This window comes from Passer domesticus, chromosome 8, assembly GCF_036417665.1.
Source record: "Passer domesticus isolate bPasDom1 chromosome 8, bPasDom1.hap1, whole genome shotgun sequence".
NCBI classification, from domain to species: Eukaryota; Metazoa; Chordata; class Aves; order Passeriformes; family Passeridae; genus Passer; species Passer domesticus.
Window position 1 is genome coordinate 42,408,525 of NC_087481.1, and position 25,144 is coordinate 42,433,668.

Below are 25,144 nucleotides of genomic sequence, written 5' to 3' on the forward strand. Positions count from 1 at the left end.
ATTTGTACTCATTCACCCAAGTTTTGATTTAGTTGCTTCCCCTTTGTGGGACTTTGTGGTAAGATACTGGGATCTCCAGACCACTGATGCATCTCTGTTTTCTCATCTGGTTATGAGGCTCATCCTCTAAGAACTGTAAAAATCTGGTGCAGTGGATGGGTTTGTAAATGCAGAGGATAAGAGTCCTCCTCACTCATTTGTAGCTCTGCCTTTAGTGCTGCTGATCCTTGAATGCATTTGCTAGAAAAGATCATAGAGCAATTAGTTATCTGTCTGCTTTCTGAAGGGTGAGAGTTTAGAGGAGATGAAGTTCCCCCCACACTCCATTCACTTACTGCATTCACAAATGTGGATAACGATCCCTCTTGATAATTTTTAAACTTACACTGATTGGCAGAAAGACTTCTTCATAGTTTAACAGTCATTGTTGCTAATGGGCTTCCTACTTCCCCTTTCACAAGGATATAGCTTGTGCTAGCAAAGTATTTATACTATAGTAGGCTAAAAAGCCAAAAATTGGCTTTGTATTAGTGATGGAGTAAATTTGGGATTTGTGTTTATGTTGACTTCAAGAGTAGTTAGTGAACATAGTTATCAAATGTCTGATTCAAGCACTCTGGGATTTTTTTTAAGCTTGTAAGTCCTGAAGGACTTCAGCATTTAGTACAGCTAACAAGTTGTGGAAAAAGAAATAGAAATTCAACCTTGATTTTGTGTTACTGATTTATTCTCCATTCTCTTCTTTCAGTCTACTCCATTACATTTAGCAGCTGGGTATAACCGTGTAAAAATAGTCCAGCTCTTACTGCAGCATGGAGCTGATGTACACGCCAAGGATAAAGGGTAGGTTCCTTTTTCCTTTGTTCAGAACAAACAGAATCCATTAAAAATTGAGGTGAAGTAAAGAGCAGTAATACTGTTTTAACCACAAAGAATTTCCAGCTTTAGTTTGTTCTGTCACCTTTAACCTTTCTGTTAGGACAAAATGCAAGTTGATTAGTTTTCACAGGAGAACATATTGCAGCATTATTTTTGTGAAAAAGGATATAATTAGGGTCACTCCTGAACATCCCCTGCAGATAGTTCTTCCTGCTTAGGGTTCCAATTCTGAATGGAACCACCTCATCTACAGTGAGACAATGCAATTCGCTTCTCATCTTCTGATTATTGTAGATGTTTACTGTTCTGATGAATCCTGATGGGATTTTCTGGCATCTTCTTGAACTTCTTATTTCCCCATACTTTCATCTGAACATTTGTTATATTATGTAAAATATTCAACATGAAGCATAGTACCAGTTGCAGTGTATGCATTTGAAATTAATATATGTGTACCAAAATAATCATCCTTCTCCTTTTTCTTCTATGTAGAGATCTGGTGCCACTTCACAATGCCTGTTCCTATGGTCATTATGAAGTAACAGAGCTTCTAGTAAAGGTTGGTCTTTGAAGAGATCAGATTGCATATTATTAAAAAAGAACAGTTTATAATAGACTAAGACAAGTTGCATAGTTTTTTTTTATTTTGTATGTAGATTTACAAAACTTAATGATAAATTGCTTTTGCTATACATGTTAGTGATCATTAAGCTGGAGCTACAGAATCTTCTGCTTGCGAGGGAGCTTTTTCTTTATAAATGTGCTTTCTGTTTTCTCTCTGCTCCAAAGTTGATTGTTTTCATACCACCAAGTAAGTACTAAGTACTGCTTATCTCAATCTTTCTACACTCACAAAAAAAAAAAAAGAAGCTCTGAGAAACCCCTACAAGCTAAGTGATGTTTTGAGTTTGACAGCAGAAGAATATTTTAGAAGACAAAGCAATAAGAGGTGTTTAAAAAGAATACCGGTAAAGATAGTTAAAGATAGTAAATGTTTTAAAATTAAAGAGCAGTCAGTCTTTTGAGGAAATGAACTTTACAGCATCAGTTCTGGCCCTGAATTGTGGGCTTTACACCAAAGAAAGAGAAACCTGTCAGTTTTCCTAACAAAGGGGAGCTCTTGGAACTGGAGCAGTGTGTCTGGATTATGTTAGTCTTGAAGATAAGTATGATACACATTAAACTAGTGGCTTGAAGATGTGGGCTGCAACATTGTATGTGTACTCCACCAAAGGAGTTTTGAGCTGTGCCTATTCTCAGCTGCCACAGCAAATCAAGATTGTTATAACAACTGAGAGTGTTCTGTTATCTAACTCCAGACATTTGGCTGCTCAGAGAAAAGCTCTTGTTGTGCTATGTGTGTTTCAGCCCCCCACTAATTCCATGTATCTTTCTACTTGTTCAGCAAAAAATGTTGTAAAAAACTTATTGACATAAGCTTACATTGCAGTAAATGTAAATAGTCATGATTTTTTTTTTTTTACTTAAGGGGCCAGTTGTAAAGTAAATTTTTACAATGGTGGTACTAGACACAACCCCACAAATGAGCTTTTGCCTATACACTACTGTGTGTCTTAACGATTTAGCTAGAGTTGTACTCTAGAGAATTAATTACTTTTTCAAAGCTATACAGCTTTAAGAGAAGCAATGGGAAAGAGCATATACTTGCTTACAGACTGAACTTGAAGTGCAGTCAAAATGTTTCTGGAGAAGAATTACACATGCATTACTCATCCAGGAGTGTTACTTGTAGGGTCTTGTACTTAAAGGTTTTGAATTAAAACTGAGTGCCCATCTCAGTTGAGATACTGTGGCACTCATATCTTGGGGGTTATTCACAGAACATGTATTTATCTTAGTGCAGCTGGTCACTCCAGACATTTTCTAGAGCTGGGGGGTGTATATGAACAGAGCTTGTTCACAGGTGATTTGGAGAATGTGAATATTTCTCTTTCTCTGATTTGACCTGTAGCAGAGCTCCTTTCCTTTCTGAAAAAGCCTGAAAAGACTAGCTAGTCTTTGGCTTCTTTGAATATACCTGTGGGACACCAGGTGATTAAAAACCACAATGTGCTGAAATCTTGTGTTAGATTGAAAATGAGTGTCTTGGTAACAGTTTGCATATAAGCATTGATTTTTATTTTAACAGTCTACTGTTTTAAAACTAATAACATAATCTTTTTCTGACATCCTGGTTTTGATTGCATCTTTTTTTACCCCTTTCCATTTCAAGCATGGAGCATGTGTGAATGCAATGGATCTGTGGCAATTCACCCCTCTGCATGAAGCAGCTTCTAAGAACAGGGTGGAAGTATGTTCTCTTTTGTTAAGTTACGGTGCTGACCCAACACTGTTGAACTGTCACAACAAAAGCACCATTGATTTGGCTCCAACACCCCAATTAAAAGAACGATTAGCATGTGAGTATCAAGTGGGATCAGTTCTGTAGTTACAGCTTGTAATGTGTAATTAGATTCCCTAGACAGTGACCTGCCAGAAAGCAGATTTGGAAAATGCTTACACTTTAACAGTAATTGTGCAGTGTTACACAGTATATTTCACTGTTTATAATTTGAAACCGCTATATTTTCTGAATGAAAGCATTTAAAATAATTTTACTGTCAGTTTTGTAGTAGAGTGGTTGTGATGGACTTTGTAGCTTTTCCCCTATTAAATGCTTTCCTTCGTGACATTGTAGTTTGCTTCCTGTCATTGCATCAAGACTGTTGAAATATTAATTTTAATTCTACAGTTTTTTCTTTGAAGAAAAGAGTAACTGTTTAGAATGCTGAATACATTAGAGTATGCCACAATCACTGAAAGTTCAAAAAAACTGATGAAGGACATTGATTTTTGTCCAGCAAATTTAAAGAGTGAAAAGAGTGACCTCAGATTCTGTCCTTGAGTGGGGAATCTATATTACGAAATTTGTCAGTAAATACTACACCAGGCTTCATGAAAGCATCTAGAAATGGTTTTCCAAAAATAGGTCAGAAGTAGAGATTTTTATATGCCTGAGTTAGTACCTATGTGAACAGTACAACCTACAGAATGGTGAGTGGAATAGATCTTGTGCAGCCAGTTTGGATGTGTCTGGCTTTGGTTTAGAAACAAAGCAAAATTTGTGTGGTGTTTTGACTTAACTAACAAGTTCTGTCAATTGATGTAATAGCTTGAGTCAGACTTGGAAATGTATGCTCCATGGTCTGCTGAATACAATGAATTTCTTTTTTTTAACTGAAAGAAGCAATTCTCTTGATCCTTCTTGAGCCAAGAAGTGTAACCCTCTGCTATACATTTCTTTGTTTTGTAAGATGAATTCAAAGGTCACTCACTGCTGCAGGCTGCAAGAGAATCGGATGTAGCTCGTATAAAGAAACATCTTTCTTTGGAAACAGTGAACTTCAAGCATCCTCAGACACATGAGACAGCATTGGTAATATCTCAGGATTTATTAATGGTTTTGTATATATTTTGGCTAACTTAAGCAGACTAAATAATAGTTTAGCAATAAATATTGCAGTGTCAAGTGCTGTAATTCAGACCAACCTGGAATACCCAGTGTCTAGCTAAGCAAATAACATTGATTGATATTTTGTTCTTAAACTTAACATTAAGACTAACATTAATTATTTAGGCCTGTTTAGATTGTCTAAATGACTGGGTTTTTTAGAATAGTCTCATTTTAAGCAACAGCAGGCTATGTGTGTTAGTTTTGTTTTGGTGGTTTCCAGCAGTTACTAGAAAGGGGAGTTGAAAATATCAGAGTTGAAAATATAAAAAGCCCATGTGGAATCTTCCAAATTAATAAGCGTCTACACGTTTGGGGTTTTTTTTCTGTTGTCTTTGTACGCCACCAGCTCTTAACTGCCAGTTGATCAGCAGGAAGTAAAACCTGGACATTGCTAGCTGGTTGTTAATTATAAACTTTTTAATGTTTACAGCACTGTGCTGCTGCATCTCCATATCCTAAGAGGAAACAAGTATGTGAATTGCTGCTGAGGAAAGGAGCCAATATCAATGAAAAAACAAAAGAGTGAGTGGTTAGAAATGAATGCTCTTATGTTTGGTTTAGAAAGTTTTGCAAAATACATTTTGAATTATTCTTTTTTTTTTTTTTAAGCTTCTTGACTCCTCTGCATGTGGCATCAGAAAAAGCTCATAACGATGTTGTTGAAGTAGTTGTGAAACATGAAGCTAAGGTATGAGTATCATACTTTTGTTGACATTCATGTACTGTACAGATTTTCACACTGCAAGAGTGGAAGTTTTTGTAAAAAAATTCATTTTGGAAGGTTTCTAGATTTGTAGACTTAAGCTACAGACCATCAATCCATCAGTACAGCCCTATACATTACAGAATCATTGTTGGTGTGTTTTTAAGAAGTGCAGACATGGTTCTCTCTGGGAGTGGAAAACTTTTCAAAGTGTCTTACTCAGTGCTTCGTTGCCCAGCAGGAATAGTGGAATACATAAGGAAAAAAAGTGGGGGGTGTATATGAACAGCAAGAAGCTAAACTGAACTGTGTGACAGATAGACTTTACATGATGTTGTATGCAGTAAAAAGTAAAACTAAGGCAAAATATTAATTCATAACACAATGTTTAGTTCAAACTTGCACAAAAAGAAAATGTGGAGAGACCCTGTAGTGCTTGAACCCTCCAAGACTGACAGTTGTATCTCTCTCCTAGAAATTTGATTACAGCCTTACTGCTAAGTTTCCAAAACCAGAGGAAGAGTAGGGAATGAAAGTGAGGTTTGGGTGCAGAGTTTTAAATTGTTGAATACACTTTGGCTGAGCCAACAGATAGGAAGTCCTCGGTCTGAGAAAGCACAATAAGCTAATGCAAGGTAGAAGCTGTTCTACCTGTTAGCACTGAAGATCTGTACTGTGAGGAGCAAAATAGTGAATTACTCCTGTTTGTGGTAAAAATGCACTGGATTATTCCAATGCTTCTAAAAAGGGTCTACTTTATGAACTGTTTTTGTTTGAAATGTCATCACCTTTGGAAATAGAGTAAATATGTTCTTTTTATTAGAGTAAGGATACTACTTGTGAAATGTTCCCAGTCAGCAATGAAAACATCTTAATATTAACTTGATGGTGGTATTTCTTGTCTGTTATTTTTAGGTTAATGCATTAGATAATCTTGGCCAGACCTCTCTTCATAGAGCAGCACATTGTGGTCATCTTCAGACATGCAGGTTGCTGCTGAGTTCTGGATGTGATCCTTCCATCGTGTCTCTGCAGGGCTTTACAGCCTTACAAATGGGGACTGAAAGTGTGCAACAGCTTCTACAAGGTATGCTGAGTTATTCAACATCCACTGTGGTGCTTCATTTTACTTGCTGTTCCAAGTGCTGCCAAATAATAGTGGAGACTAGTCAGCAACAAAAAGTGTGAAAGACAGTACTAGGTGATGTTTTACTCTTTACTTAACAATATCATTTACTCTCTGGATAATCAGATATGAAGATTTTGGGGTATGCTCACCTGGAATAATTTTATGAAAATCCTGACATAGGGTGGGGGGAATCTTGGAAGTAGAAAATGAGTTTCTAAAACAAAAAATGCTTGATTTGCATTTGTGAGTGGAGGCAACCGCGTAGGTGAATTTTTCAAGAGTAAGGTTTGGACATTATAATACATACATAAACTTGATCTGGTCTAATTGTGAAATTGAAATAAGAATGCTGTGTTGGTTCCACAATATTCCAAAACATACTGGAAGCACATTGCTGAAGTCAACTTCCCAAACACCATTAGCTCTAGCAGCTATAGTTGTAGATAGTAAACAGAGACAAAACTTGTTGGTAATTGGTGAACTTTTTCAATTCTTTCCCTTTAAAAATCTTGAGTTATTTCCTGCCTTAACAAATTTCTTCCACTGCCTACACTTACCTGTCATGCATTTCATTCATTTTGCAGAAGGTATCCCATTAGGTAATTCTGATGCAGATCGACAGTTGCTGGAGGCTGCCAAGGCTGGAGATGTGGATACTGTAAAAGTAAGCTTAAACCTCTCCTTAAAATAAGAGGGAATTTGTCATGATTTATCCTGAGCCAGCAACCAAGCCCCACACAGATGCTTGGTCAATTTCCCCCCAGCAGCATTAGGAGAGAATTAGAAGGGTAAAAGCTGGAAAACTCGTGGGCTGAGATTAAGGCAGCTTAATAGAGAATGCAAAAGCCACACACACAAGCAAAGTAGAGCAAGGAGTTATTTCACTATTTCCCATGGGCAGGCAGGTGTCCAGCCATCCCCAGGAGAGCAGGGCCCCTTCTTGGATAACAGTGACTTGGGAAGACAAACTCCATCACTACAAGTGTTGCCCCCTTCCTCCTTGTTCCCCCACTTTATGTACTGAGCAGGATGCCATCTGGTCTGGAACAGCCCTTTGGTCAGCTGGGGTCACCTGTCCTGGCTGTGTCTCCCCCCAGCCTCCTCACCAGCGTGGCAGCACGAAAAGGCCTTGGCTCTGTGTGAGCCCTGCTCAGCAATGACAACAACATGTCTGTATTATCAGCCCTGTGTGCAGCACAAATCCAAAACACAGCCCCATACCAGCCACTGTGAAGAAAATTAACTCCACCCCAGCCAAAGTAGCACAGAATTATATGTCAGTGTGTAATTTCTCAAAGCAAGCAATCAGACAATTCTTCACTGCCTGCTTTGGAATTATGATTGGTCCTAAAACCTTTGTATTGCACAACTATTACAGATTGCAGAGTACAGTATTCATCACCTCCAGATGTTTGCCTTATATAAAAAGCATTAATTAAAGTCAGAGGTGTTGATCTGGGAGCAGGTGGATTTTTCCCTCAGGACAAAATGTGTAAAAAGTAAAGACTGTAAAAATAATGTTGTTTTTTTTTATTGAAAACAGTTATGCATAATTAGATGTGTATAACACTATTCTATGACTAAATTGGAGGTGTCAACAGTATATGTAGTGACATGTTTTGTTTGGGGAAATTCACAGAAGCTGTGTACAGTCCAGAGTGTGAACTGCAGAGATATTGAAGGACGTCAGTCTACACCACTTCATTTTGCAGCTGGATACAACAGAGTATCTGTTGTGGAGTATCTTCTTCAGCATGGAGCTGATGTACATGCAAAAGATAAGGGGTAAATGCTTGAATATATATTTTCTTGGCAATTGAAATTGGTTAAATCTATCAGCTTTTGAATGTTGCTAGCTGATAAGCATCCCATTTTTCTAATACATTTTTTTATTTTCATGGAAACTTCTGTTAGAATGAAGGTGCTAAGAATATCCAAAAGCATTCTGCAGTACTTAAGATTAGAGCATCAAGAATTTCTCTGGCCCTGTGCTTTTACTTCTCTTTATTAGAGCATCAAGAATTTCTCTGGCCCTGTGCTTTTACTTCTCTTTAGTGCCCCACTGATTAAGTTTTTACTGCAATAAGTACTTTCGTATTAAAGTCTCCTTCTCCTGCAAACCAGCCTTCAAGTGAATTTTTGTCATTTCTGGCTCAACAGTGACACTCCTACTATATTAGACTGTTGGGGGAGTAGAGAAATATTTTGTCATGGTTTGATATGGTTAAAGATGCATTGTGTTTTAAATTTATATCGTTGTTGAAAAAATACCCTGTTTTTAAAGAGAGTTTTTCTCTTCTTTTAATTGTTTCCAGGGGACTTGTCCCTTTGCATAACGCCTGCTCATACGGTCACTATGAAGTTGCAGAGCTGTTGGTTAAACATGGTGCTGTTGTCAATGTAGCTGACTTGTGGAAATTCACTCCCTTGCATGAAGCTGCAGCAAAAGGAAAATACGAGATTTGCAAACTCCTGTTACAGGTATTACATATGCTGGAGGGATGTAAATTTATTTTCTTTCTTAATTACTTACAAAGTCCATTTACGTTTCAAACATTGATTTGTGGCTTCTAAATTATTGTAGTTAAATGTTTGCAGTAAAAGGGATACTGTTAGTACCTGTGTTGTCCTTTTTCACACAGTAAATGGAAAGCTCTCTGCAGGATTCCAGTATGTGTCAGAATATTTGCTCATTAAGGCATATGATGCCTAAGATGAGCATGTTTATTCTGCTGACATACTTACCACCTGTTTTTGGTGTGCACAGCATGGAGCTGACCCTACAAAGAAAAACAGGGATGGAAATACTCCTCTAGACCTTGTTAAAGATGGTGATACTGATATTCAAGACCTGCTAAGAGGAGATGCAGCTCTCCTAGATGCTGCAAAGAAAGGTTGTTTGGCCCGAGTGAAAAAGCTCTGTTCACCTGACAATGTCAACTGTCGGGACACACAAGGACGGCATTCAACACCACTTCATTTGGCAGGTCAGTGTTCTAATTAACTAGTCTGATCAGTTACTAATTACTATGGCTGAACTTTCTATGTCTACACAAGTTTATAGTGTAGCCTCAAGCTGGAGGATTCAGTACCTTTTCTTTAAAAAAATTAGGTTCTTATACATACTAATGTTAGGTTGCTTTTCAAACTGTTTAATTGTTTGCCTGCTCTGTCTACCCAAAGAGGATCTTGGATTGTTACTGACACGTTTTAAAACCAAATACTCTTAAGGTAATGCTGTCCTTCATAATAGGTATTGCACTGTCTTCAGTGGGACTGACAATTTAATTTTCTTTCAAGTAATTTAAGTTAATTATTAACTTCTCCACAGCCTGTTGGGAGTGGTGTTTTAAATCTGTTCATTCTGTCTTTCTGCAATTCTAGCTGGTTACAATAATTTGGAGGTTGCAGAATACCTGTTGCAGCATGGAGCAGATGTGAATGCACAGGATAAAGGAGGCTTGATTCCTCTGCATAATGCAGCATCTTATGGGGTAAATATCTCCAACTTTCCGAGACTTTATTTTTTTTTTTTAATTTTACATTTCATTGACAGCATTTTGAGCCTCTGTAGAATGCTTTTGCTATTGAGCTATAGTGTAATCTTATTTGTAAGACACAGAATGAATAATTAGATCACAGGTTATGTTGTAGGTAAAGTTTCTTATGAATTTATAAAGTCACAAATTGAGTTTTCTGACCATGAATGCCTAAAAAGCCCGCAGGTTGAAAGGTGTTCTGTAAAATGCCTTTCCTTACCTGTGCCAGTCAAATTTTATCAGGAAGCTCTCACTTATATGAATGCTGTTGAGACAGCAATTGTTTTTGTGAACTTGCTGAATCTTTGTCCTTGAATCAAGTCTTTAACCAAAACAATTGGAGAACTTTCCAAACTGGAAGTTCAGAATCAGGCTTTTTTCCTTCAGATTCCTCTGGGATTTGGAATTTGTTTTACTCTATCCTTTTTTCACAAGAGAACAAATCTTGCTTAACTTTTCCTGATATGTCATAGGTGAGGAAGAAAGCACCTTAATACTTTCTAAAATCATAGTTAAATGCATTCCAAGAAAAGTCAGAATTACTCTGGTTACAGAGAAATAGCAGTAATAGTTCTGAAATATTTTAGTACACTGTGGTATCTTGGAATTTAACAGGTGTTTTTTACTTTGCCAGCATGTTGATGTAGCGGCTTTACTTATAAAATATAATGCATGTGTGAATGCTACAGACAAATGGGCTTTCACACCACTTCATGAAGCAGCCCAGAAAGGAAGGACTCAGCTTTGTGCCTTGTTACTGGCACATGGGGCTGATCCCACTCTGAAAAACCAAGAAGGACAAACACCATTGGACCTGGTCACTGTAAGTGATGAGGCTCCTCTTGGGAAATCTGTGCTTATCTGTGTGTGACATCTCATTTAAAACTATCCTTTAAAAAACAGTAATACAACCACTTCTGCAAAATTAAAAGTACTGTGGTGTCTGTGGGGTTTGTATGTGCCTGGCAAGGGAAGTCAGTAGAACTTTATAAAGTGTCTTTAAATAATATCTTCCTTTAGGCATCTTATTTCAGTATGGACAGAGGGTGAAAAAAACCTCAGCATGCTAACAAAATTCATTAATGGTTGTAATTTGATGCTTTGAATTCAGGGCTTATAGTTTGACTAATACAAAAATTGTGACAATAAAATATAAGCAAACCTTGTAGCAGCATAAATGTAAGAAACTATCTGTCTTTTTTGTTCTTGGGGTGTTCTTTCTAAGTGTTATAATGTAATCCAAAACTACTCTCAGAATAACTGTTTTGTTTCATAAATTCTGCCTGCCGGTAGAAGCTTCTGTTCCTTTTTCATAGCAAATTAATTCTGTTTAACTGTCCTTACATTTTTTTAGAAATACTGAAATCTTTGCTTTTTACTTTTTTACAGCTGTTATGTATAGACATTTTACAGTTTCATGTATGCTCTTGGTAGAAAAGGCCATTTGTAAGCTGCACTGTAAAATGCATATTTTTCCTATATTATTTTGCAGTGTACTTAAGAAATCTGATGTAATGATAGTGCATTCTAGGAAAAAACATCGTACAAAAGTGTTCCTCTGTTCTAATGAGTTGTTTTCTGCTCTTCAGGCAGACGATGTCAGTGCGTTACTGACTGCAGCAATGCCTCCTTCTGCCTTACCGACTTGCTACAAACCTCAGGTTATAAGTGTGTCTCAGACTACAGGTTCTGCAGCTGATTCCCTCTCTTCTGTTCCATCCAGTCCATCCAGTCTGTCTGCTGCAAGTAGTCTTGACAACTTGTCTGGTAGTTTTTCTGAACTTCCCTCTGTTGTTGGTACAAACTGTGCAGAGGGAGCTACTGTTCTGGAGAAAAAAGAAGGTGAGGCTTTCTTAGGAGTGAATAACATTTTTTAACAAAAGGTGTGAAGTTTACCATACATTCATAGAGGTATTATAGCATATGCAATATTGAGATTCCTTATGATGTCATTAATGAGGAACAAAAGTCTGAAAGTCTTGCAGTATAAGATTTTACTGTTTCCCCCTTACAGAGCCTTTAAAATTTTTTTGCTGAACCAATATGATGCATTGTGTTTTAAAAGAGAAGTCAAATGAAATTTGGCTGCATACCAAGCAGTATTTTACTACAAACTTTATCTAGGTTTTAAGAGGCTGCTCTTAGATCAGGTATCTTGAAAAGGTTTTTTCTATGACATTTTACTTGTAAATATGTTTTCTGTAGTAACTTGCATTTCTGGTAGCTGGTTGCCTTGTTCTCTGGCAAAGACTGTTCGTAGGGAGGTAGAAGAGCAGATTACTTGCTCCTGGTTAGTGATATTTAATATTTAATCTACATCTGCAAAAGTCCAGGAATTTCTGCCTCTCTCATTGTTGCCACAGACACATGTGTATGCCTTATTTTACAATACAGGAATGAATGTACATTGTGTTTTTCTTCTTACCCAGTTTCAGGTGTAGATTTTAGCATTAATCAGTTTGTGCGGAACCTTGGCCTTGAACATCTAATTGACATATTTGAGAGAGAGCAGGTAAGTGGTTATATTTATTTCCAGATAGTCTGGGCTAGAAAACAATGGAATAAATAGTGACTGGTTAGTATGATGTAACAAGACAGATTCTCAATGAGTGACAGTCAGAATGAGTTGGATGAAGGAAAGGACTGTAACTGGATTTTTAATTGATATATTAAAAAGGTATCTTAAAATGTGTGTGTATATATTAACATATACATAACACTTGTAAGCAATGCAAGTTACAATTTATGGTTTGTAGTGTGTTTACTTAAGACAAAAAGTTACAAGAATGCAGTTGAATAAAAGTAAAATATGAAAATAATACACTGAAGCCTCTAATGTTGCTGTTCTCTTTGCACTTGCTTTTTCTCACATCTATTGTGAGGTATATTTTCACTGTCATTGGCATTTGTTCTAGTACAAAAAACATGGTCTTGCTTTCATTGTAGATAACATTGGACGTATTGGTTGAAATGGGACACAAAGAATTGAAGGAGATTGGCATTAATGCTTATGGCCATAGGCATAAAATCATCAAAGGAGTTGAAAGACTTATTTCTGGACAACAAGGTATATGCTTATTTTAAATTATCACATAATACTGCCTTTACATGATCAATTTTTATTAATTACTTATGTTATTCCAAATTGTATCTCATGAAAAAAATTGGTAATAAATGGTAAGAATGTCTTCTGACTTGAAACTTGGGTACTTTTATTATGCTGTGAATTACTGTGAATCTTGCCTTTCAGTTCTCTAATTTATATTTTTTCTCTGTGGTCACTATTTTTTGTTTACTTAGGTAAAGTGTTGACTTAGTACAAAATGCTCATAAGCTCCAGTACAAAATGCTCATAAGCTCCAGTACAAAATGCTCATAAGCTCCAGTACAAAATGCTCATAAGCTCCTTGAGATAGGGAGCATTTATCTTCTCAAAGCACTCTGAAGAGTAGAGCACATTCTGTTGACGAGTTGAGGCCTGTTATGTCCTGGTTTTTGGGTCCTGCCACAGAATGCTGTCTGCTCACTCAGAAAGCCAGCTGAAATTCTTATTTACGCTCTTCTTTAAAAATAGAGTTGGTGTGCTTTCAGTGAGCCAAAATGAACCTAATTGCTTTGTTCAACAGCTTTAGCTGACATTGAAATTACTGCTGAAGCCTGTTTAGTTGTGCAGGACTGTTGATACCAGCACAGTCCCAGCAGTTGTGAATTCATTATCATTCAGTATACTTCATTTAACTATGGCTGCCGAGAAAGCAAATAAAACCCTCCAAATATTTTCTTTTTCTTCTTTGACTCATTGAAATATCACTTACTGCTGTTTTTCTGTGTTTCATAGAAATGAAATAAATTAGAATTGGTAGGATTTTCTCCCTTCCTGATTCACCATTTGTGAAATCTCATTCTAAAATTTCCACTCTATAGTAGTGAGTCACTATTCAAGGTCTAAATTACTTTTTGCTCCTTAAAACAGTAAGAAGTAACCCGAAGATAATTCTTTTTCTGATAATGAAGTATTTAAGTAAATCTGCATAATTTTCTCATAATTGTCAGGTCTTTCTGGACAGACTTATTGAGTAATTTGGATGAAAGTTAGTTTTAAGATGTGATTTCAGCCTCGTGTCTTGTTGGAGTTTGAAGTTTACATAGCCACTAACTGTATACTTTGCCTTTTAAGTAGGTCTGATGTATTTTTGAATATATGTGTATTTGTACATATGGCATCTCTTCCTGAAGTATAACCATTGTTTTGAGGTTAGTAGTGGATGAGCTTTATTTTGGTTCTTGCCGCTTTGTTTCTCCTGAGCACTATTCCAGTTGCACACTGCTAACCTGAGGCTCCAGACTGTGCATGAATCTGTAATTTCCATTTTCCCCAGATTATTCCTTTTAAAGAGCTCATGGCAGACCTGCTCTTTAATTCTGGTCACCCGTTAGTTGTCTGGAAAGGCCATGGCCAGAAAAGACACTTGATACACACTGTCTTCATATTCTTATATCCAGTTACTCCCGTTACTTCCCAGTTGTGATTGCAGTCTGTCCAATGCAAGCTGACATTGGATTCCGTGTAAAATTACTTTTTATTTTTGCATATTTGGAAAGATAGAGAAGTTTCCTTTAAACATTCAATATCTTTTAAGCTTTCAGTACCAGGCTCAAGCACTTAGGATTGACATACTTCTTTGTCAGTTCTTTCTGCATGACCATGGGAAAAATACTCCTAATAATTAGTGCTTCAAGTTGCTCTTCCCATTCATGATGCCTTTGCCACCAGTAGTTGTGGACTCTGTACAGAGACTGGTTGCTTGCTGTGTCACAGCCTAGAGTTGAACTGAACTCTGAAGTAAGCAAAGTGTTTACAAGTATTTCCCCTGTTGTGTGTGTCAGTATAGTGAGCTAAGCATGGATAAATGGGTTAGTGCATCTGAAATGATGATTCTTGCTGAGAAGGATCAACCGGTACCCACAGATCAGAGAAAACAATTGTGGTTTCTGAGACTGTATTTTATTACATTCACATACATTTTGCTGTGTTTTATTGCATTCACAGGACTTAACCCATACCTGACTCTGAATACTTCTGCTAGTGGAACTATTCTCATAGACCTTTCCACTGAAGACAAGGAATTTCAGTCCGTAGAAGAAGAGGTGAATGACATTCTTTTCAATCTCTCAGTATTTTTGCTATTGCTGCTAAAGGAGCAGATAAGGAAGTATTGCTAGACAGTTTAACAGTGCAGTAAACATCCCTAAGTTTAAGTAAAACTTGCACAAGGATACTTCAGACTCCCAACTGTGACTGCACCACTTACAATCTGTGGTCATGATGTCTGTACCTTTTTTCTTTCTTACATTATTATTGCTTGCATTTTTAAAACCTCTACTATATATCAAATCTCTTCAATATAACATAAATTCTATGCTACCAATCGATTGCTTTTTTGTCATAGACAGTTTTACAGTTTTATATCACTTCCTTTCAAAGTGCCGTAATCACACAAGGCAAAATTCTGAACAAAGACAATTTTAAAGAGATTAGTGACAATCTCCTCCAGTTTGAAAACAAGACCATGGAGTCAAAATACATTGGGTTTCTTTTTTTTTAATCATTAAACCTATTCATGTGCATTCACAAAATCTGGCATTACTTAACAACCAGTCACCTAAACATTTGTCTTATGATTTTTAATTGTATTAATACATAATTAGTTCTTTCTGTTATTTGACTTGTGTAAAGGAAACATGTGTTGAATGTCTTCTGAAAGAATGTCATCCTCTTCCAATTCTCAATTTTCAGATGCAGAGTACTGTCCGAGAGCACAGAGATGGAGGACATGCTGGTGGAGTCTTCAATAGATACAACATCTTAAAGGTGCCTGGGTTTTTTTGTGGCCAGTGGTTTTACACGTTTGGAGTTTTGTCTAAAAGTAACATATCTGTAAAATGTTCTACACTTGTTTGAGTTCCATAAGGTGACAAGATGTGCCATTCTGAGACATGCACAGGATGAAGATTGCTTTCCAGGGAAATTCAAAGACTTATACAGGAAAGCTATTTATGGGTTAATAATCAGGAAGAAATTGACATAGAAAGATGTCATTGGAGAATTATTGAAGAAACTGGAGAATTTTTGAAGAAAAAGGCAGGAAGTTTTTTAAGAAGCAGAAGAGGGTGTCTTTTGAGGGCGAATGGTAGGAAAGAAACAGATGAAGGAAAAGCAAAACTTTTCAACTCTTGTTTTGGCTTGATTTAACATCAAACAAGTATAAAAAAACAGGCAGTAGATGAGTTTAAATAATCTAATGGAATTTTGGTTTGTATTTATGTGGTTTTCCCTCTAAAGTAATGGTAATTTTCATTAATACCATAAATATTTTGATTTGTAAGTAAGTACTACTAAGTTCTATTCTGAGCTGAAGTTACAGTGGAATTGTTATGCTATATCTACATGCACAAGACTTTGCAATGCCCAGCATAGCTCTGCAGGGGGTATGTAATTTATTTTCTTTTAGAAGTGCTTCTATCTTCACAGAAGGCATTTCTTAATTTATTGATTGATCTTTTTACTAGTGATTTGGCATCAAGAAAAATTGTGACTGAGCCTGCTAAATTTAAATTAGAGCTTATTTAATTTAAGGATTATGAACAAGGAGCTCTGTAAAATTAATTGATTCCTAAGAATATAGTTATGACTTAGGCTGATTTTTGTTTTATGACAAGTCAATTTGTGTTTCATGGAGTCCCAAGGAAAGTGTTACCATTCCAGTGGTGGTGTAACTGTACTGTAGTATAGTGGCTATGGGTTATACATCTGTCCAGTAAAGTGAACTGAGTTTTTTGGAAATTTTGACTGTTTCAGATTCAGAAAGTGTGCAACAAAAAACTATGGGAAAGATACACGCACAGAAGGAAAGAGGTCTCTGAAGAGAATCATAACCATGCCAATGAAAGGATGCTGTTTCATGGTGAGAATTCGAAATGCACTTTATGATCTTATCAGCAGCACTCTTTATTGGAGGGTTTCTACTGACTGAAAGTAAATTTCCTCAGTGGAAGTAGGTTCCAGGTTTTACATGAGGTTTTTTTTTTTTTAACTAGTGTTTGTATCTCATCACAAGGGATGATACAATGTACTGTATTATTCTTCTGAAATTTGCATCTCCTTGTCTCTCCCCGAAGGAGACTCCAAAGATCTAAGTGAAAACATTTCAAGCAATTATGAATGAAAATTAAGTAGTGTGCCTCCTCAAGTCTGTTTTATCAGCTGTATGACCAAAATGATTAAAGGTCAAACTTCATTCTGTTAAGGATTGTTTTGGGGTGGGATTTTTTTTTGTTTGTTTTCTTGGTTTTATAAGTTGATAAGTTAGTTTTATTAAGCATTCCAGAAAAGATAGCTTATCATTATCAAGGTAAAGCCAGTTGAAATCTTTCCTGTACAAAAATACAGAGTTTGTCCTGGTGAGCAAAGTTCACAGTGCATGTTCCTAAGGAGGGCTTATATAGTTCCCAACACAATGGGAATGTGTTATTGAATTGTGACACATACAAAAATCTGTGTACTGTATTTTCAATATTTCACTTCCTTTCTCTTAGGCTCCCCATTTGTGAATGCAATCATTCACAAAGGCTTTGATGAGAGACATGCCTATATAGGCGGCATGTTTGGAGCTGGGATTTATTTTGCTGAAAATTCTTCCAAAAGCAATCAGTATGTGTATGGAATTGGAGGTGGCACTGGATGTCCAATTCACAAAGATAGATCTTGCTATGTTTGCCACAGGTAAGTCCCTTGAAGGAATCTGATTTGCTTTTGTATATTGTGACCTAGACTGTCAATGCAGCAGTCTCTCTCTGAAGAAAGATTTGCTTGCCAAACAGACTTTCTCTGTACTCTCTGTGTGCTGGGCCTAATAGAAACTTTCAGAAAACTTTGACATTTCAAAGTCCTAAAAAATCTTCAGCCATCTTAAGTGCATTTAACTACATCTTTGCCCTTAACTTAGTATAAAAATCAGACTTAGGAAACCAGAGAATGAAGAGGATCTGCTAGATGCTTATGTGAAAGATGCAATATGAGAGTTTAGTTCATTGTCTGTTACAGAGAAAGGAGAAATTCAGAGATATTCAGATGCAGTATTTCTTTGAGGATAATGTACTTTGTAACAGTCAGCCCTCACATTGCTGCTTTTTCACACACTGAAATAGAGATGTGGGTTTGTGGATTCTGCTACTAACGCAGTTCTTGAATCCACTTTTCAACAGGAACACCTGTTATCAACACCATCAGTTCAGAATAAACTCTTAGGTCATGGAGTCAGCTTTGGTGGTGACAGTCTTTTTAACCAGATGAATATTTAGTGTTTGTGTTCATCCTGTTTTACATTGGTAGACAAGGATAAAGTCATCCTTCCAGAATCCTTCTTTGAGAATCCCCCTTTTAATGTTGCTTACTCTTTTCTGGGACTCTCAAATAATGAAGATGATTTTCCAGAGTTGCAGAGGATGTCAGAGTCTCTTCATGCTTTTTAAAGTTTTGAATAAGAAGGAGTTTTTAGTTTGTCTTCTGCAAAGAATGAGAAAAGCAAAAGCTTGGGCAAAGTGAGGTGATACATAACCTTGGTCTATAAAAATGCCAGGATTCCATTGTCATTGCAGTAGGTGTATGTATACAGAAATAAGAGCCCTTGTTGAGTCTTTTAATAGTGAGAACAGCATAACAAACTGACAAATGCTAGTCTGAGGTAGTTTGCATTGACCTAGAGTTTGCTTTGGCCTTGATGTTGGGTTACAAATCTACCATTAGAACACTTGTGAATTACCTTGTCAGGATGAGTAATAGGGGGAGGGGATAAAAAACTTTTTCCTAAAAAGCCCAAAAAAATTAAAATAAGTAAGTAACAGACCAAAAAAAAAGGTGGTAGCAGTCTCTCAGTACATTGTTAAGTATGCTGTTTCCAGTAACTAAGATAAACATTTTTCCATATTACTACCAACCCTTTCCTTGGGCTAGAACTTTCCAAAGTGAGTACAACTTCTGTTAGCAAAACAGAACCTGAGAAATTTATGAACTATGAAAGCTGACTGAAGTGACTTCAAGGTTCAAGGTCATAAGCATTGTGTATTCATGGTGCTTTTTCCCTTTCAACACAGGCAGTTGCTCTTCTGTCGTGTAACATTGGGCAAGTCCTTCCTGCAGTTCAGTGCCATGAAAATGGCTCATTCTCCCCCAGGACATCACTCAGTGACTGGGCGGCCCAGTGTAAATGGATTGGCATTGGCAGAATATGTCATTTACAGAGGAGAGCAGGTAAAGAGCTTTTGGGCAGGTTTTACAGGCTCTCTTTTGCCTTTGTCAAAGGCATGTCATGCATTGGGGGGTTTTTCCCTAGGTTTGTGGTGCTAGGGTTTGCTTTTGTCTTGGAACAAACTCCAGCTGCGGTTGCAGGTGAAAGGATGTATGTTTCCTGAATGATCCAGGGATTTTTACCTTAGATGTTTTGCCCTTTTTTCCTTTATTAATTAATTTTTAAAATAATTTTAATTATTACATTAATTTTTTCTCCTCCTTAAAAAATATTATTAATTCATCCAGAGAATCAAATAATGTACAATGTGTTTGTCACTCTTCCAGGCTTATCCAGAATACTTGATTACTTACCAGATTATGAAACCTGAAGCCACCACTGAAGCTTAAGACAAGTTACTTGTGGGAAACCATCAGACTTTGGATGCGAAGATATCAATGGCTGCCATTCCAATAATAAGTTTTTTTTTAAAAAAAACGTCCCATTCCCAGGAGGTGTGGTAGCAAATGTGAACAAAATATACCAGTTTTGACTTGATAAAGCTTTAATAATGTACAGTATGTTTTTCTAAAATTTCAGAAATGTCCTCTTTTTCAGCACTTTAACAGATACCATTCCAGGCATAAACTGGGGTTTGGCTGTACTAAATTATAAACAAAAATTAACTTGAAACAATGGTTTTATACATTACTGCATTCAAACCTAGCAGAAATTGTAATGGTCTATACAGGAACTCATTTTACTAATATTGTGTTCTTTAAAACACTGCATTTACACTGAAAACGTTTTCATTTGTAAAACTGTAAATAAGAGCTTTTGTACTAGCCTGGTATTTATTTACATTGCTTTGTAATATAAGTGTTTTAGAACTGCAATCTTGTACAAAATGTTCTTTCCAGATGTGGGTTTGTTCATCTGTGTTTTCTCGTGCGAGATAGATTTGAAAAGTCAGTTTTTTTCAGGTTTTATCACTTAATTGTGAGGGAGAAAGCAAATTTTATCTGAAGAGGTTTAGAAATATCCAACTTTAGATTGAATACGCAAATTTTTGTTCTGTATTTTTATTTATGAATATACATTCCTGAGAATGGTGGGCTGTGAAAATAGAATGTTCCAGACAAGTACTAAAGTGATTTTCCACCTACTTCCTAGAGTTGCATATTTTATTTCTGTAAAATGCCTTTTGAAGTTTTTTATTTAACTATAGGTATAGTTAACCTGTATCCTCACTTCAAGGCTAGTAGACCTTGCAAGTTACAGTTTTAGTAAATTATTTTCTTTGAATGTAGATGGAAAATTAACCTCAAGAAGTTCTTTCTTGAGTTTCTCTTGCTTACATTTAAGCCAGGAAGGTAAATAGTTTATTCCTAATACGAGAGCAAAACAACTTGGCCTTTTTTGTATGCTTTTTTTGGTAGATTAATCTACTTGTTGGTGCCCTCAGAATATGAGCATTGCAAGGTGGAAGTGTTAAAAGCCATCCTCTCTCATCTCCTGTGTCTCGTCCATGTTAACATTCAAGCTGTGGTTGAAGCAGGTGTGTAGGAGTGTGTTTGTCTGCTTTCAGCTGCATGGAACTGCTGGGGCTGCACCTTCTGCTCCAGCTCAGCCAGCTGGGAGAGGAGGAGCAGCTCTGCCCCAGCAGCAGCTGCCTTTGGTAGCCCTGGTGAGGCCCCTTGGGCAGAGGAGGAGTGCAGGAGGCACAGCCCCTGCCCGGGTGCCACTGGGGGCTCCTGGCTGCGCCCACCCGCTCCGCCAGCACTGCCACAGCTCTCGTGTGTATTCTGCTTCTCTGCCATCTGCAGTTTGTACCTACATATTTCAAAGATATGTATATAGAAATTATGAGTTACTTGGGGTTAAAGTGGGTAGAAGTATATTTTAGTTGTTTAATATTTCTACATACAGAACACTGTCCCAGAAGACAATTTGTTTGCAGGGCATGTTATCTTACCATGGTTTTAAATGTAGTAACTGATCAGGATAATTAAATCCTCTTGCTGATGTGGTGGTTATGTGATTATGCTCTATGTAAAAATGTATTGAACCTTACCCAGTTATGTGAGGAAACTGAATAAGATTGCAGAATTCTTGCAGAAAGTAATATTGGCTATGAATAAAAAAGGCTTTGATTTTTAGGTACTTTCTCCCAGCATGTTGCCTGTTCCTTAGGTATAGTAATGCTGGAATTTGTGTTCATGCAAATCTGTTAATTATGTTTAAAACTTTTTTGTTATTGCTAAAATGCTTCATTCTATATGAATGATCACCTAATGTCTTGTAAAATATTGTGGTATGATAGCATTTTAAGTGGTACCACAATGTTGGTTTTGTCTGTTTGGGGATTTTTTGAGCTGTTTTTTTGCATGACATACCTTGCACTCTGAAGATGGAAGCTGTAATGATTTGATAATACTGACTGTTGAGGTGAACCTTTAATCCCTTGTGCAATTAGTTCTGCTTTACTCATCTTGAAGTGTCTTTACATGTACTGTATGACATTCCATATCCATTTAACACTAAATAAATTTAATTCACTGTTTTTCTGGTAGCTTGGGAGTAATTACAGATGTAGTATGTTAACCCATTGTTTTAAATGTAAGCATGCACAATGCTGTAACAAACTGCATCACTGGAGGCAAATTAATTACATGAAGTAGAAGAGCTTTTAATGTGGATGAAAACCTGTAAATACTGTGAAAACTTGTAGTTTGATATATGGCAAACTAACTGGCAAATTCCTAGCTTTAGCTAGGAGTGAAAGTGTTTTAGTAATAAACCCAGAAGTCAGCTAGAATTTATGCACTTAAAACTCCATTATATGATGCAGAGCTGAGAAAGAAAACTTGCTTATATTGGTTTGGTAAAATGAAAAGTAACCTGAAGAGTCTTACCTTTCAGATAACTGCATGGGTGTGATACATACCTGAGCAACAACAGAAGGAACTGTTTAGGTCACTGGTAATATTGCAATAAGTAAGTAATTTTATTTAAGTAGGACCATTTATATGGTGGTAGGTTTCCAAAACCAGGTTTGTATAGAAGAAGACTTAAATAGACATGAGCACTAGAGGGCAGGAAAGCAAATGTTTTCTAAGATTAGTGGTAATGAAAATTTTTAAAGGGTCTTGGGAACACAACTTCTGATAAAATTGCTCCTAGAAATTCCACCTATCTAGCTTGTAAAAAATTACCTTCCCATTCTTCATTAGATTTGGTTTTATTTAATTAAATAATTAATAAAAAAGAAGTGATACAGGTAAGCAAATTGAAAATATTAGGATCTTTTCTTAAAAGATTTACCTATAAGTTAAACTCTAGTTCTTAGAACTAAAAAAAAACAATTCAGCCACTCTCCTCTATCTTACATAAATTAAAAAGTTGATTATCCATACAGTGCTTGTTACAGAGGTATGTTGGCACTCATTTTGAATGCAAATGACTGTGTATAAAGGAATTGTCGCTGTCCTTTCTACCCTGAATTTGCTCATTAGCCATGTGTGTGTATCTGTGAGTACACACACACTTTGTCACTCTCTGAAAAAATCATTTAAAAGAACTTTTAAAGGTGTATTTTCCTGCAGAACATCGTTGTCAGTGAGAGTGCTGCAGCCTAGGAGCCATGCCTTCTTTGGCCCATCTCCTGAATGTAATATAATAAAATGGATTTTCTCTTTCACTGGAAACAGCCCCATGGGTGGCTTTCCTTCTGCCTTGCATTTAAAAAGAATAGAGACTCGATTGCTATTGAGCTGAAGGCTGCTTTCTTGCCTCAGTGACCTGGCAGTGAGACTGACTGCGGGCTGCCCCTCTCTGGTTCCTGGAGCTGTGCTTAAGTTGCTGTAGGAGGTGGAGGTGGTGCCAGCGAGGAGGGCGTGAGGGGAGGTGTGTCCCTCTCATCCACGTGCAGCAAGCATAAGCAGTGGTGCTTCTGAGAGTATCCAGGGGTTTCTTCCTCTCTCTGTGGCTCTCTAGATCAGAGAAAGCTACAGGCAGCCAGAGCAGAACACACAAGAAAAATCATGTAGGTGACTGGTTTGAAGGTAACAAGTTTTGCCCTAAAAAGGGCGAGGTTGGCAACTGAGAGAAGACAGACAGGAGGGAGAGAATAGAAGAAATAATAATCTGCAAAAAACGAAAGGCAAATTCTACACACACTGAAAAGGCATGCTAGGAATAGAAAATATAATTGTTAGGAATTGCCAAAGTAATCATGGTACATCAGCTTCTCAATTTCCATTTGACATTAAACAGCAAACAAACACTGATGTGTGGACATTACTTCTCTCCTTTTGAGAAGAACACATGTGTTTTAGAAGGGGAAAGTTGCAGCCAGCTCAAAACATTAATGTTAGACCTGGGGAAAAGTGTGTGCAAAAAAATAATAGGGTTTAAATACCAAAGGCAAATGCCCTGCACAATAGATCTTCAAAAGTTTGGGTTTGTAGTTGGAAAAGCAGCTTCATGTCACCTGCTAATGCTGTGTACAGATCTGGAGTTGTACATGTGGGGAAGGATTAGTATTGAATAGTGTAGCTGATAGAAGTAGCCTGTGAGATGGACTGGGAACTTGTTTTTTTCAGGCCAGAGGTTTCTGGCTTAACTGTGTTGTCCAGCTGCTTTTCAAAAAGGTAACCATCCAGCATTTGGAAGCTTATCTCACAATAAATTTATTCATTCACACTTACTTATTTCACAAGAAATCTATTCAATATTGTGGGGCTGTGGACATCATAGATCAATAGATGTGTACAGAAATAGAATTTCTTACTAGCCTGATAAAGAAGCTGGTAAGCAAATTAAGTAGGTATTGTTTTAATTAATGATAGAGTAAGCTACTTAGCAGTCCAAAAGTGTCATCTTTAAATAAATAAACCTGTATATGATAACCAATGTCTGATCATGGTTCCCTATTTGAAAGTATTTTACTGAAGCATTGCAAACATGAAATTAACTAATTAAAGAGGTTTACTTTGAATAATAGGTATTCATTAGAGCACTTGTTTTCATCAAAGTCTAATTTAGTATTTAGGGAAAAAACCTACTTAGCAGTTGGGTACTAAAACTTCAAGATTTATAAATAATAAAAAAATACATGAATAAGTGCAATTTTTACAGACAGCAGCATAGTTCCAGTAAAAACATGAGGCCCCTGAAGCACATTGTGTCAAAGATGTTATTTAATGCAAAGAATCTAAACCAAGTAATCAGACAGTGAAAAAATCAGACAGAAAAAAATCTGACTTCAAACTAAATGGGCTAATGTTAAAGCTTATTTCAAAATATTAGGAATGTGAAAATACAGTAGAAACTGCAAAATTATAGGTTTTAAGAAAACATTCTCCTATTGGGAGTAAATCTCTGAATGGAGAACCATTTAGCACATGACTAGAGAGATGGATTTCTGAAGATGCAGAACAGACCTTGAGAAAAAATGAGATTTAAAAAAAGGAAGGGAGCAGAGGTGTGGGTGTAATTGGCTGAGCATCTCAGAGTGGTGGCAAGTACATTAACAGAGAAAATCAGGTCAGTGGTACACCACAAGGTCAAGGAAATAGTCCACACTAAATTATAGTGAAAGGCACCAAGTGTCTTGATAAGGAGGAAAAATTAGAGAAACGTGCTGCTCTTTTTTGTCAGTGTGTCAGATTGCTGCATTTCTGAAATAAAAAATTTACAGCGACCCTTCTGTCCAACATCCTACATATATATGCCATGTAAGCATTTTGGGCAGCTTTAAAAGCCTCTTGGCATTTGTATAATCAGACTCAAAATGAGGTGGAGAGGCAGAATGATGAGCTAGCTCATTTCAAGCAATTCTCAATAGTAGCTCAGAGCAGATAAGTCCTGGGGGGAATTCTAATGGGAATAACCCATTATGGATAGGACTGGACAAATGTGGAAACCTGCTTTTTTATGTAATTGTATATTAAACCATATTCGAAAGCACTTCTGAAATACCACCTGCTATTAAAAATGTTCTTAGTCAATTATAAATTTGGAAACACTAATAAAAACAAATATTTATAAAATGCAGAAAGAAATAATAGTAATTTCAGACCTGGAGCAGTT

The 25,144-nt window shown here is 36.7% G+C and overlaps 1 protein-coding gene across 2 annotated transcripts in view; it reads left to right on the forward strand.

The window, feature by feature from the left end:
• The window catches only part of TNKS2 (tankyrase 2), a 28,696-nt gene extending 7,073 nt beyond the window's left edge, over positions 1-21,623 (forward strand). The window contains exons 6-27 of one of the 2 annotated variants that reach the window (XM_064430850.1): positions 749-843; positions 1,372-1,438; positions 3,113-3,299; positions 4,194-4,315; positions 4,824-4,915; positions 5,003-5,081; positions 6,012-6,183; positions 6,810-6,889; positions 7,865-8,010; positions 8,541-8,706; positions 8,993-9,212; positions 9,610-9,719; positions 10,399-10,587; positions 11,354-11,606; positions 12,194-12,276; positions 12,711-12,831; positions 14,815-14,912; positions 15,562-15,636; positions 16,624-16,729; positions 17,361-17,547; positions 18,918-19,074; positions 19,399-21,623. In XM_064430850.1, coding sequence (XP_064286920.1) covers positions 749-843; positions 1,372-1,438; positions 3,113-3,299; positions 4,194-4,315; positions 4,824-4,915; positions 5,003-5,081; positions 6,012-6,183; positions 6,810-6,889; positions 7,865-8,010; positions 8,541-8,706; positions 8,993-9,212; positions 9,610-9,719; positions 10,399-10,587; positions 11,354-11,606; positions 12,194-12,276; positions 12,711-12,831; positions 14,815-14,912; positions 15,562-15,636; positions 16,624-16,729; positions 17,361-17,547; positions 18,918-19,074; positions 19,399-19,461 — 2,868 coding nt within the window. In that variant the 3' untranslated portion in view covers positions 19,462-21,623. The remainder of the gene's footprint in view (positions 1-748; positions 844-1,371; positions 1,439-3,112; positions 3,300-4,193; positions 4,316-4,823; positions 4,916-5,002; positions 5,082-6,011; positions 6,184-6,809; positions 6,890-7,864; positions 8,011-8,540; positions 8,707-8,992; positions 9,213-9,609; positions 9,720-10,398; positions 10,588-11,353; positions 11,607-12,193; positions 12,277-12,710; positions 12,832-14,814; positions 14,913-15,561; positions 15,637-16,623; positions 16,730-17,360; positions 17,548-18,917; positions 19,075-19,398) is intronic. The other variant, XM_064430851.1, reaches the window with a different exon arrangement.
• Positions 21,624-25,144: the final 3,521 nt, after the last annotated feature.